Source organism: Empidonax traillii, unplaced genomic scaffold (genome assembly GCF_003031625.1).
Source record: "Empidonax traillii isolate 1590-97213 ecotype Southwest subspecies unplaced genomic scaffold, ASM303162v1 scaffold89:size1181294, whole genome shotgun sequence".
Lineage (NCBI taxonomy): Eukaryota > Metazoa > Chordata > Aves > Passeriformes > Tyrannidae > Empidonax > Empidonax traillii.
The window spans coordinates 1,034,276-1,049,004 of NW_020955282.1; the positions used below are offsets into that span (position 1 = coordinate 1,034,276).

General features: G+C 33.9%; 1 protein-coding gene across 5 annotated transcripts in view; it reads left to right on the plus strand.

The window, feature by feature from the left end:
- Positions 1 to 14,729, plus strand: part of GRIK2 (glutamate ionotropic receptor kainate type subunit 2) — a 356,823-nt gene that overhangs the window by 225,293 nt on the left and 116,801 nt on the right. For all 5 annotated transcript variants that reach the window (XM_027881458.1, XM_027881457.1, XM_027881460.1 and 2 more), the window contains one exon: positions 12,085 to 12,308. In XM_027881458.1, coding sequence (XP_027737259.1) covers positions 12,085 to 12,308 — 224 coding nt within the window. The remainder of the gene's footprint in view (positions 1 to 12,084; positions 12,309 to 14,729) is intronic.

Consider the following 14,729-nt stretch of genomic DNA (forward strand, 5'->3'; position numbering starts at 1 on the left):
ATGTCATTAGTAGATAGAGTTTTACTACTGTTTCAAACTAACAGGCAAACATTGATATCTATAGTCAGAAGATGATAGTTTTCATAGTTACTTTGTCACTCTCTAATAAAGGCTGTGTATGATATTCCATGGAAAAATGTGCAAACAGATCCTTACTCAGCAATGTTAGGCAGAATATAAACTTCAGATAGAAATGCATAAACCATGAAAAACACCAGGGAAATTATGAAAATAAAATCAGTAATCTAATATGCCGAAGAAGTTCTGCCTAAGTCAGAAGTTTAGGCCAAGTATGCAAAACATATGCCTAGTTCAGCTAGGAGCATATATGTGCCAATAGGGATTTCCTATGAAATTGTTACTGATTTCAAGTACGGGACAGACTGGAGATGTATTTTTCAATAAAAACTGCAGTTGAAAGTCAACAGTTTGTTTTCCAAAAAGCAAGGAACTTGAGACAGTCTACATTTTATAAAACAAGGCCTAGTAATATTTCTAATATTACAGCAAGGAACAGAGAGTAACAAAGTATACACTTTTTCTTAAGGCTTATAAATGTTAAATTGTGATCTTTTGAGCTGAACATATCCTATGTTTCCCAAAGAAAATGGATGAAAAATTTAAAGTACATTCTCAGTTATTTGACACCAGAAGTGGAAGGAGATTTTGACAACTGGGTCTTTTATGTGCTCTGAGATGTGTGGAATTTTTTCCAGAGATTTGTACTCAGGGGGCAGTTTGGTTGAAATTTCTTAACACTAAGAGTAAGTGAATATTACTTTCTTGTTTGCTTAACAAAGTAAAATTTTTTTTCTAAAAAATGATTTTTTTACAGTTAGAGTATTATAGACATGCCTCGTGAATGCACTTGGTTATATGAAATCATTAGGTTTCAGTTACAGAGAAAAGCTGTGTAGGGAATAATTGGAATTAATTGGAATTAATTTTCACTGCACTGCCCATCAAGGCAGTGCCATGAAGTTTTTAAAATTAGAATCCAAATGATAGCTCTTTTGCTGAAGCATCATCTATGTTTATAGTAATGATTAGGAACTGATTGGATCCAGGGCTGGGGCTGTATTCTTACAAGTATTACATTTTTCATATCCTCATACCTTTATCTGATCTTTCACTTTTGTTGTTATAATGATAGTGAAGAATGGTAGAAAATAACAGGGGGATTATTGTTTCTATGATATGTCTGTTGAAGTGAAATACATGTGAAAATTAGAATTCTCTAATAGCAGAGTTCATTTCCATTGGGACTTATTCCTTTTATTAGGTAAAATTATGTGTCTGTCTGCATTTTTATTCTGTCTGTCCTGGTTTAGAAAAATTTGATCGTTGGGGTTGGTCGCATTTAGTAGAAATTAAGCTACCTAGAGAAAATTGATGAAACAACTTCTTTTTTCAAATATGTGTTTTTCCTCCAAGGAGGTGATTTACAATTTTGTTTTAAATGTAAAATCTTCAGCAAGTTATTTTTTGAGCTTATCATGAATCTATTCATTCAATACATTTCTACAATAACTGTATTTCAGTGTGCAGTACTTGATCACTGCAACAGTCCAAAATAAAATTAAGTTGAAAAGCTCTATGCTGCAATTGTCTTTTACTCATCTCCAAAGAATTTCAACATATCTCAAAGTGAACTTTTCATGGAACGTAGGAAGGAGGGACTGTGGAAACCTTGAGTAGGTCAATTTTCATTGAAGCACCGTTTTGGTAAAACAGTTTCAGGATGCGCTGGCAGGAGATGTGTCTCTGGGAATGATGCCCAAAATAAGACGTCACTCATAGTGTTTAGGAAACCGAACAGTATTAAGTATGATCTGCTGTTCTTAGACGTCTAAGATCATTCTGTTATTTAAGGAAATTATACAAAAGTCAAATAGTCAGTGTTGAAAAAAGTCACAGCAAGTGCAGCCTTACTTAAGTCCAAAATACATTAAATGAAACCGATTGTCTGTGTGTGTTAGGAAGAAAATCATATTGCTTTGTCACAACACTTTGAAATTGATCTGCACAGTCAGTTTTATCTGTAATTTTTTGACCTCTGAGGCACAATTAGCAGTAATGTGTGGTAACTTCCAAAGATGAGTAACTTCTTTTCCTGATAACGTATGTTAGCGTAAAAAATATCTATATTTACATATGCACATACATTTGAATACCAACTGTATATAGGGGCTTATAAAGAATGTATGTAAATTTTATGTGAACCTGTGGGACGTGGTACTCATAAAGTGCCAGTAGAAACTGTGGAACAGTATACATATCTGTTAGAGATTTTTAAGTCAGGATGCTGGATAAATAAATGCCATACTGAGGCCATGTTTTAAATAAAAAACCCATGTAATGCAAAATAAATGGTTAAAAGTTTTCTTTTAAGATTATAAAGTCAAGTTCAAAGAAAAGTATTAAACTAGAAGGAAGATTTTTTACTACTTCCTCTGCTTCAGAAGTGTATTCAGTAATCTGTTACTGGAAGAAAAACATTAATTTATAGAATGGAAAATAGGTTGTTACTAGAATGCCACTTGTATTTTGCTGGTTATTTTTTTTAATATGTGAAATAATATTGTAAAGAATGCTACATTTACTCTAGAATAAGTGTCTTATCAAAAATGTATCAAAAGTAATTCTTTAAATTTATGGTAATTGATTTTCTTTATTAGTATTTAAACTTTTTTATTTTTTTCTAAATAGAAAAGTAATTGAGGTGTTTCAGATACCACATGCAGCATTCTTCTGGCCTTCAAAAGATCTATTGAAATAATGTAGATTTCATAATTCCAAAATGTAACAGCAAGACTAGTGCAGAATCTACATTTACATTATTGGTACAGTGTAATAACAAAGAAAAGACAGTTCAGTTAGGAAAAACCAGAAGTACAGTGTTGTTGCTCTTCTCTGGAGTAATCCAGTTGCTATTAGAGACCTGCATAAAGGTGATAGGCTTTTGCTGAAAGAGGAGTAGCAGCTTAGATATTTGAGCAATTTCTGGTTGTCTTTGTAATTGTAAAAAGAATATTATCTTTTTTATCTATTAATTGTACCTTGACAGGGGAATGTTGTAGTAAAAACAGGAGACTACATGCAGACTGGTTGCAAACTTTATCTACATCCAGAATATAAATAAAACTGCAGTTTTGTTACAGAGATGAGTTTAAAGAATTGGAAAGAGAAATTATGTAAACCACAGAATCAAAGAATCACTGAGGTTGAATTCAACTGACCCTAGATATCTCCTAGTCCAAATCCCTGATCAAAACATGGTCAGCTATAGCATGTTGCTCAGGGCCATGTTCGGTCAACTTTTGAGTTTCCTTAGGGATAGAGACTCTCCAGTGTTTGACTACTCCTAAAATAAAAAGTGGGAGTGCTTTTATCCTTAAATGGAATTTTGTGCATTTTGCTTTGTGCCTGTTAGCTCTTCTTTCACTAGGTACTACTGAGAAGTTTCTGGCTCCATCTTCTTTACTTCTTCTTCCCCTTCAGTTATTTGTATCCATTCATCAGATCTCCCTGAGCATTCTCTTCTTCAAGCTAAACAGTCCCAGCTCTCTCAAATGTGTCCTCAGCTGGCAGGTACTCAAACTTCTTAATCATCTCCATAATCCTTTGCTGTATTTATTCCAGCATGTCTCTGTTTCTCTTGCACCAGTTCAGACCTGGAGCTATTAATCCATATGAGTATCATCAAGTACTGAGCAGACATAAAGGATCACTAATGTAGTAACTCAGTAAAGATTCTTAACTTAATCCTAACTAATTAAGATTACTTAATTGTGAATGATTTTGGTTGGAAGGGACTTTAAAGACCCGTAGTTCCAAGACCCATAGTATAGTTCCAATACCCCTGCCAACGGCAGGAAACCTTCCACTAGATCAGGTTACTCAGAGCCCCATCCAACCTGGCCTTGAATACCACCAGGGAAGGGAGGTCCTCAGCTTCTCTGGGCAGCCTGTTCCAGTGCCTCAACACCCTTATAGTAAAGAATTTCTTCCTAATATCTAATCTAAACCTACCATCTTTTGACTGTTCCTCCTTGTCGTATCACTGCATACCTTTGTAAAAAGTACCTCTCCAGTCTTCTTGTGAGCCCTCTTTAGGTACTGGAAGGATGTTTTAAGGTGCCCCCAAGGCCTTCCTTTCTTTAGACTGAACAGCCCCAACTATCTCATCCTGTCTCCACAGAAGAGGTGCTTTAGCACTATGATCAGCTCAGTATCTCTCCTCTGGACGCTTTTCAACACATATCTTTTTTGTGCTAGGGAACCTAGAGCTGGATGCAGTACTTCCCTTGGTGTCTCACAAGACTGGATTAGAGGAGGAGGATCACCTCACTCAGTTGTTTTAATGCAGCCCAGGGTGCAGCTGGCCTTATGTGTTGGCTGTAATCGCACCTTACTGGGTCAAGTCAAAACTTTTTGTCTACCAATACCCCCAACTCCTTCTTACCAGGGTTAGTCTCAATCCATTGTCCACCCAGGCTGTATTTGTGCTTGGGATTACACTGATCCAACTGCTGGACTATTCACTTGATCTTGCTGATCTTCATGAGATTCCAGTAACATGGATAATGTTACTCAACTATCCATCCACTTTCTAATTGGGCAGTGGTTAGGATGGAATTTGTCCACATCTGCCTGTCATGCTGACCAGTGTTTTTTCTTGTTATGTTGTATGTTATTATTCATTATGTACTTGTACCCCTCTGTTCACCTTTGTCTTCTAGAATGAAGCAAAACTTCACAAAAAACATGGAATAAATTATAACAGTAATGACATTTTAAAGTGTTTAATAGATTTCATCTTATAAATATCAGAAACATTTTAACTCAACCACCACAAATTTCATCCTCAGGATTTGCATTTTATTTTCATTAAAGCTGATTGTTAATAAGTTTATCCTGGTATCTTCAGTATTTAAATAATTGCTGGAGCTTGGATAAGTTTTATTGAATTTAAATAAATGTAATAGGTTTTTCAAATGAGCTAGCTTATATATACCCTAGGCAGAACAGAACTAAATCAGGATCTACTGCATAAAAAATACTACTAACATTTTTCTTCCTTATATTCATGACAATATTTTTGAGTAATATAATCTTTATTATATTAACCCTTTTTTATAATTACAGGACATGTAAAACATAGTATGATATATAAGGTTTTAACACTATACACAATATAAAACCACTGCTGGTTTTTATTTTATATTTTAAGGAGTTTTCTAAAAAGACCTTTTTTTTTGTTATTGTTTATAATGATGGCCATTTTTAATTCAAGCGTTAGACCCTGGCATCTAATTATGAGTTGAGAATTCCAGAGTGTGGATTCTTTTAAAAATATAGTTCATGTCATGCCTGCATCAAAATACAGGTGAGGGGAATGAGTGCACAGTAGGTTAATTTTGTCCATATTAATAGGTTTTATTCCATTAATTAATTAAACTGATGATAGATTTCAAAAAGTTATCAATTGAAAAATGTTAATGAGTGGTAGCATATCCTGCAATGATCTGCTTCCATCTAAATGTTATACAAAAATTTAATTAATAATTTTGATTCCACTTTAAAAAATTGCAGATGACAACGTAGTAGAGAAAAGTGGAAGTAAGTCAAATTTGTCGCAAGTTAAATTTTATTGCATGATGAAATGAGTTCACTGAAACAATTTGATAAAACCTCATCTGTTTTAGAACAGAATTTATGTCAAAATGAAAAGTTATAGGGTTTTTTTTGTGTTCTGAGTGCAGTAATTAAAGGTCTAGGTGACACAGCTGGTTAGCAACTGGAAAAAAACCCAGCGCTTCCAGGGAGTTGCAGTAAATCTGGAAAGTATGATAAAAATGCTCTATAAACAAGGAATCAATGTTACCTCTGTACTTCATTTCAGGAAGTTGTGCTGGGGCATGGTGTCTGATATTTTAATATTTAGTAGCCATCTCTAGTACAAAAATATAATGTTAGGGGAAAAAAGAATATTAAACAGCAAAGAAGAACTGAAATAGTTTAAGTATTCTTATGCTATTTTTCATATTGGGAGAGTTTTTCTTTCCTATACTCTGCTACTGTATATACACTGTCTTGTAAATAATGTGTTTGACAGTTTGCTTTTTCGTGAGCATGTGAATCTTGCTCTTCTAACAACTAGAAGTGCCCTTTGTGCAAAATTCCTAGAGTGAAGTGATAAGAATTAAGTCTGAGATTTTTTTATTGTTGAAACTTATAGTCACCCATCTTCCTGCTGCGTACAGTTTTGTGATCTGCGTCCTCTAGTCTTCTTATATACAATGTCTGCAACTGTTGATTAGACTGAAGTTGGTGCAAAATACTTTAGTGAAAGTGTCCTGTAAATCAACAGATAGAGACTTTGTGACTACTTTGAACGAGTACTCTTGTTCAATCTATTCAGCTATTAAATCTAATCCATGTTGGCATAGCTAAATAAGATATGACTAGAATAAACCTGAATAAGAGGAAATAGTGTAAATTAACTATTAGAGAGCTCGTGATGGTTTAGTGCTAGCATTTTTCCTTGACTCATTATTCAGATAACATCAAAGGAACAAACAGAAAACAATGCCAAAAGCCAGTTCTAGACAATGCTAGGTTGATCAAAAGATGTGCTTTATCCTATTTAAAAGTGTAGGAAAGATTCCAAACATTTTTGTCTAGTTAAATTCACATAAAAAGTTGCTTCTGTAGTAGTGGGCAGCAGGCAAATTTCCCCTGCAAAACCTTTTGTCTTTCTTTTTTGTTTTGTTTAGAAGATCTCTAGGTAGATGATCCTGTAGGTTACTAGATCAGGACCCTCCTCTAAGGACTCTAAAGGGATTGTAGCAAACAACCATTAATTACCGCATTGTTCAAGACTTTGCCAAGAAAAGAATTAGACAAGAAAGTCTAAAGAAAGGAAACAGTTGTGTAATATTACTGTGTCAGTAAAATGAATCTGGGTAAACTATTGTAAACTTACTGTTGCTGAACAGTAAATATTGAGAAATAGCTCAACAGCTATTTCAAATGTGTTACATGAGCCTGTTGCTATTGAAACTGTCATAATATGTCATTTTTTTATGTTTAAGTACTTTATCACGTTAATAAAGTAACAACTGCTATTCCATCTAACTGCCATTCCATCTATATTTTATATTGTTAGTAATTAATTTTAAATTATACAAGTCAGGATCCCACAAATAAGAAGGTATGACATCTAAATTCAGCTATCAAATAAGGCTTTTTTTGATCTTTATGGTATGCTGCTCACATTTGGCAAAGGTAGTAATTTCTCGTAGCTGCTTTCCAGGACCCGTGAGGAGATTATCAAGAAGCTTCATCTGGGGTTTTCACAAAGGAACCTGGCAGAAAGATAGAGGCAACAAGCATATATTGAGAACCTCTAAGGGTGGAAATTGCATAATCTCTCTAAACACCCTGCTTCCACTGCTTGTCTGTAGAAACTTTTTCACTATGTGGATAGACAAACAGTGGACTAGCTTATCCAGAAGAAGACAACCACCCTTGGAGGTTTTCAACACTGACTGGGTAAAGCCCGGAGCAACCCAGTCTGATCATGTAGATGCTTAGAACAGAAAATTGCACTAGAGACTTCCTCATGTCTCTCCCCACCTGAATTTTATGTTGATCTTGTGAAAGGTAATAGAAAAACAATTTATCTCAAAGGAATGTAAGTGGCTAATGAAATTAAAAATAGTAATGATTTTCTAATAAAGTCCTAGGGGATTCAAAGGAAATGAAGATCTTGTGACAAGACCAAAACCTTCTCACAGGGTGTATTTTCTATAATGTAGCAGCATGAACAAGGCAGTTTAGGATAGACTGTAAGCTTAAAAGCAAATTACAGTTCTTAGTTTTTCAAATCAGTGGCAGGGAACTGCACTTCTGTGAACAGGAATAATGCATAAGCTCTTTGTGCATTGAGTCTGTTAGATAGATTTAAAGAATTGAAGCTGGGCTTTAGCCTTCCTCTTTTTATCTTAAGGATGTATTTTCTCCAAAGGGAATGTAACTGAAGTTCAACTCTCAGGTTAACAATCCCAAAAATTTGAGGTGGCTGAAGAAGTTTACATTTTGACTTTGAGTCTTAAGCTGAGGAGACATAGTGGATTAAACAGAAGCCTTATGAATTTTTCCTTTTAAAAATATCTTCCTTTATTTTTAAAAGTAATTACTGGCAGGAAGAATATCGCTGCCTGTATAGAAGTAAAATTACTAAAATGCATTTTCAGTGTATGCGTAGTTTTATGTATATTATACTGTTACAATATGATTGTACTGACTTTATAAACAACTGAGAATAGATAGTGTATGACTCCACTTGCATTTTTAATATATGCATTCATAGTTACTACATCGATGCAAAATGTTAGCAGCAAAATTCTTACAGGAAGACTCCATTTACGTCAGCTAAAAAACTCCATTATTATGGCTGAATATTCTGTAGTTATAGAGTCTAATTAAAAATAACTCTTACCCATTTTACAGTTTGCATATTTAGGTTGTATTTAAATTCTTCATTCGAGTAAAATAGATGAGACAAAAGCTTTTCAGAAAATTATTATCAAAAGAAAATACAATCTGTGTTTGTATTTCCTTTCCCTAATGTTATTAGTAGAAGCCATAAAATGCTTCCAAAATTCCATTTACTCTCAAATTAATGTGATTTTTTATCTGGGTTATATTTTATAGAGTTAATTTTCACAGACAAAACATCAGTATCTGCAAATACCCACTTACATAGCGTGGCATGCTATGACCATACACTACTTCACATTTACTTGCAGATTTCTTGCCGAAGTTATTTGTAACTGTATGCATAGATTGAATTCAGTGCAATTTTAAAATCTCTCCTCTTAGAGGTTATGTGCCAAATTTCAGCCCTGTAAAAATGAAAAAATGTCCTCCTTTTTATTCTTTGAATACTACTTTATGTAAAATAGTCAGTCACCAAGCTGCTTGGAAGTAAAATGTAAATGAAAAAGCAAAGGTGGATGGTTTTAACCTGCTATAGGTACTTCTGTAGCAGAAAATAATCAGGGATACCTTGAGTTTTTTGTTGACAAATTAACTTCTTACAACTGCAAATAGTAGCAAAACGGGGAAGCTTTATGTCTGTGAAGATAAATGCTTATCCTTTGTCCCCACCTTGGTCAGATAGCTTGTTATGGTCAAAATCATTCCCACATGTACCATGCAAGAGGTCCTGGTGCTGCCAAGGGACACTTTACTGCCCAACTGTTATGACCAGTGGAAGCTTCACCTCTCAGCTGGTTTGGTCAAGGCTTGTCAGAAGCTCCTGAGTTCATAGAGCAGGTCTAGGGGGTGTGCAGAGTGGGAAGGGAAAGGATGAACAACCACACATTATCCTCTGCATTACAGTCCTTGAGCACATAATATGGCTATACAACACTTCCATTTTGCTCAAGATTGCACCTTGTGTTGGAATGTCTTCATCAGACTTGTTTCTAATTGCTGTTGTAACCTCTAGTTGGCACAGAATTTTTCTCTGTAGCATCTAGTTTACCATTACTGATCCTTGGATGCTATCATAAAATGGCTTTCATTTCAAGAACTCTAAGGTCAAGAATAAGTACTTTTTAAGACTGTGTTTTCAGATAGATAAATATTTTTTTTTTTCCTTTAAAGAATAGAAACATGCATACATTCATTCTGTAAACTGGACTTATCGATCATTGCCAAGTGAGATAAATATTCTTTGAAATAGAACTTATCAGAAAGCCATTTTAGGATGTACTAATTTGTTAATGTTCTTAAAAGTAGATTGATAAAATCCTAACTTTAAATCATTCCTCTCCAATTCATACTGAGAAATAAACAACAGAGAATTCTCTTGTATTTTTTCATTGCAGATAAATGTAGGAGACACTGGTACTGCATTTCTTGAAACTTGGTTCCTGATTTTTCATACTTTCAAGTAGTGTTGCTTTCAGAATGAAACAATTGCCAGGAGAACTGAGTATTTTAGACATAATGTATATTAACAAAAGTGGTTACATGTGGCAGCATTACATTTTTAAGTCAGTATTTCTAGCCACTATATTTCCTCAGTTAGTAAGGATTCTGGATTTTCTTTTTGTCAGATGCTTAATTTTTCTTCTTACAATAATATTCTCGTTCAAGAATATTGAAACAATTACTAAAGCTCCAAAGAGAATCTTGAGATGTCTAGTTATGTGCATAAATTTTGTATCTGTGCTCTTAAGCTGGGATATTTGATTGTCCTGTTCTGTCATATGAGACATATTATTTCTTGATCGGTTATTTTTCTAATTTCATCTGTAGCTTGGCTCCACTACAGATAGTTATAACCTATATTCACTTGCATATGGTTTTGTTTCCACCTAATGAGAAAGGGTTGGATTTCCTATAGTATTTTTGAAAAATTATTTGTTACTCACTAAGATTCTGTTAAAATTATAAGACCAAAATTCACAACTACCAGTCACCTTCCAAAAGATTTGTTTTCTCTGTCCAGCTGCATCTGCTGACAGTTTCTAGGGAGTTGGCTTCAGACTCTTAAGGTCTACTAGTTGCCCCACATAGTTTCAGTTCTTATGTTTTGCAAACTTCGATATATTTATCTATGACTTTTAATGCGAACTAATTTAAGCTTCTTTACCAGTTTCTTTCTGCATCAGCTGAAATACCATCAATAATACACAGTCCATAAAAAGTCATCCACTGTGGAATAAAGCCTTGCTGGTTTGATTAATACCTCTAGGTTCTTAATACCAATGGAAATGAAGTGCATATTTTTTTTTCAGCCAGTAATTAAATGAAAAGTGCCAACAGTGTTTTACATTGTAACCAACTACAGTAGATCTAACTATATAAATGCTCATAACATCAATAGTCCGTAGCAGAACTTTGTGTAAGGTAAGACAACAAAAATAAAGGAAATAAATGCTACAACACTGTGTGGGATTTTGAGGGTTACACAGTATGCACAATACCAACTGAGCAAAAAGTACAGAAATGTATGAATTTATATTATTTTAGTGGGAATAAAATCTCCGTATCTTGGTTTAGAACAGGCATTCTGAAAATGGTGTTATTTGCAGCTTTGTTACAGAGATAGACTGCACGGGCAACAGTTTGCCACGGTAGCTATATAATTTCTGTCATTACATATCTATATTTATATATAATTTAAAAGAAATTCTTAGTTTACTGCTTTTCGAGTCTTGTACTATATGATTTCTCACTCTGAGCTTTCCCTTTTCATATGTGCACATGCACACACACATGTGCACAGGAGTATTTCAAGAGCTTTTGACAGAGATTAAGTCGATTTCTTGCCACTGTGATTTCTCTTAAATTTTGATTAAAAGAATAGTATAGATCATTCACTAATCTATGAATTATTGCCATAATAACTAAAATTAAATGTAAATTGACAAAATGCATTCCATTATATAATTTAGTTTTAAATTCTCTAGCTGATTAATTGTTACCTATAAGTTTTGTAGTGACTCCCATAAACTAGTAAGAACAACTGTACTTTATTAGAAGTTACTCAGCAGCCTTTCAGGTGTAACATTTTCAATTTTAAAGTGCTCTTCATTTTGTACCAATTCTTTTATGCTAAAATAGGAAGAACTGCCTCCTGGCTCTTTCCCTATACTTGTACAAGCATATTCACATCTGCTTTACAAATATATTTGCTTCTTAAGAGCACAGTGAAGCAGTGACAAGTGAAGACATATGTTGGAATGTGCATTTCAAAAAGTTTTAAAATATGTGATAATGGATGTCCATGTTTTCTGCAAGATGCAATTATTTCCTTCACTTCTATCCCTGTGATAGTGCTTTTAATTTTCTCTAAATGCTGCTGTGTCAGTTTAGGAATGAGGAGGTAGAATAAATCTGTTTCCTTACTCATAGGGAAAAGAGAGTTTTAAATTTCAGGCTACCTAGTACAAGACCAAACCTCCTCCATAATAAGTTTGTGTTTTGAATAATTTGATTGTCTGCTTCAACCTGTTTCTTCTGACTCATGGCCTGTTTCTCTTTTTGTATTTCTGTTAACAGAAAGCTGACCTTGCAGTTGCACCCTTGGCAATTACCTATGTTCGTGAGAAGGTCATCGACTTTTCCAAGCCCTTTATGACTCTTGGAATAAGTATTTTGTACCGCAAGCCCAATGGTACAAACCCGGGCGTCTTCTCCTTCCTGAATCCTCTCTCCCCTGATATCTGGATGTATATTCTGCTGGCTTACTTGGGTGTCAGTTGTGTGCTCTTTGTCATAGCCAGGTAACATGTCAACTTTTGTGATTTTTTTGGCAATTGTTACCATTTTTTTCTTACTAATAATTGTCAAAAGTCACAAAAATTTTCTTTCATACTCTTATATTTAAGCTTCATGATGTACAGAAGAATAATTAATGATAAGGGTTCTCACTATTAATATCCTCCACTGCCATACTGAGTCTCCAGTTTATTTCACTAAGTCCTGAGTATGCTAGCTAGCTTTCTTCTTTTATTTACAGATTTAGAAACAGTACAAAGTTTTCAAAATATCTTTTCCCAATATGTCTGCATTTAGAAACATGATTGACGTGATTTGTTAGCCCAATTTCTTTTTATGCTATGGTGCTTAATCTCAAATTGAGTACTTAGTTGCCCATGTTAATTCTAGATGTCCAAACTGGGCCTCTACCTACGCGCAAAACAGTTAGTATCTTAGAAGTAGGGTAGGAGCAGTTAGATTTTGTGGGTTTTTTAATTATGTGCTAGGTAAAATCCCTGAAATATCTCACAGAATTTGAAGTCTCAGTGTGGAACGTATTTGGAAGCTTAGTTGAGGTTTCGAAATTAAGGAACTGAATACATTAATTATTAAATTATAAATTGTTTTTATATAGCACTTTTTTATCTGTTTTCTTCAACACAGACAAGCAGAAAAAAATAAATATTTCTTGTTAATTTATTAAGTCTGAGTCCAGATGCTCACAGAGGTAGTATTATCTGTAAACTTTGGCTTTTGCTGTGACAGCAAAAGAAAAAAGAATTCGGAACAGTAAATCAGTGATTCCCGGGGTTATAAATTAACCTCTTTTGCAGATTCCTCCTAGTAGTCACTTGTAAATTTTTTTTTTAATCAAATGCATATAAACTATAATGTCTTTTATCTCTTAATAAGATGGGGTCTTTTTGTTTGAGTTATTAATGCAGTCTCACTTCAGTCTTGAGATTCCTATGATTTCATTCTGTAGTTCACAGTAGAATCTTTATGTTTTTCTTTCTCTTTTGTGCTGTAGTTAGTATCAGGATTCTCCATCTGTCTTTGATACTCTCTGTTTCATTTTAGAGAAGTTGTATCATTCCTCTATTAAGGAGAAGCAATATTTTCAGAAACCAGTTTAAAAGTAATTTAGCACCTCTACATAAAGTACATGAGGTGTTGAAGTAATATAGATAACACTGAAACATATTGTGTAATGAATAACTTTGCTGTGTGCCTTCTTCAAAAATCTGCTTTAAAGAGTGAGACTTATGATGAAAGTTTCTTGAAAGAACAGTAGATTTTAGTGGACTATATAACCAGAGAGTGCACTCACTTCTGAGGTGTTCCTGTGATAGATACCTCTGAAAGCACAGCTGAGTATAAACCACAACTGTTACCTTGTGAAATGCCTCATGTAAAATTTTTATGTGTATGTCCAAAAGTTTTAACCCTACTGTTATCACTGAAGGACATATTCAGCATGATGCATAGTGCTTTTGACAGGCAGCTCCCACTAATGTTAGTAGGAGTTGTATGGCTGAATTATGCTTTCAAAATGTGACTTGACATATTTTTAGGAAAGATAGATTATCTTGAAGTCCTTTTTTTTTTTTTTTTTTTTAATTAAGCGATTCAGCCACTTGAGCTCTCTAGCAGAACTGGAAATAATGTTTATTTTTATACAGAAGCACTAGATAGTAGACCACTACTGCTCAAATTTTTTTTTCACTTGTTTTTGAAAACAACACCATAAATTCCTTATATAATTGGAAGCATTATCTTTATTGTAAAGCAATATGAAATATCTTTTATACTGAGCAGAGGTTTGTTTTTTGTAGAGTTGTGTAAGATATCTTTTTTACACCTAAATTTATATTAGCCTTCAGATCTAGAGATTTTCAATAATTCTTAACTTGTACAATCAAATATTGATAACATACTTAGAAATAAAAGATGTAGAATTATGTAAGACAATCTACAGATTTTATTAATAATACAGAATGACTTAATAGTATGTGATAGCATTTTCCAACGCTATCCCTCATATAGGGAAACAGATCTAAGTTAAAATTAAATCTCCTGCTGAATGCTAAACAGAGAGAGGAACATTATTCAAAAGTAAAAGAGCTTTTTGCAAATACAATTCATAAAATGTATCTGTCATGTAAAGGGAGATATTTTGAAGTGTGGTAGTGAAGAGGACTTTGCAGCATAGTGATATGTATTTTCAGCACTGATTATATGTTAGGCGTTGCACAGCTGATGTATTTTTCAGTCCCAGTGTTGTGAAACTGTTGGACTGTATGCCACTAAATTAATAGCTTTCACCTAGAGTGTCTTATTAAGAAGATTTCTACTTCATAACAATCCTTCCATAATGAATGTTTAACTACCAGTGTTTCATAATAATTACTACGTATTTCATAATAAGGTGTACCTATGTTTGG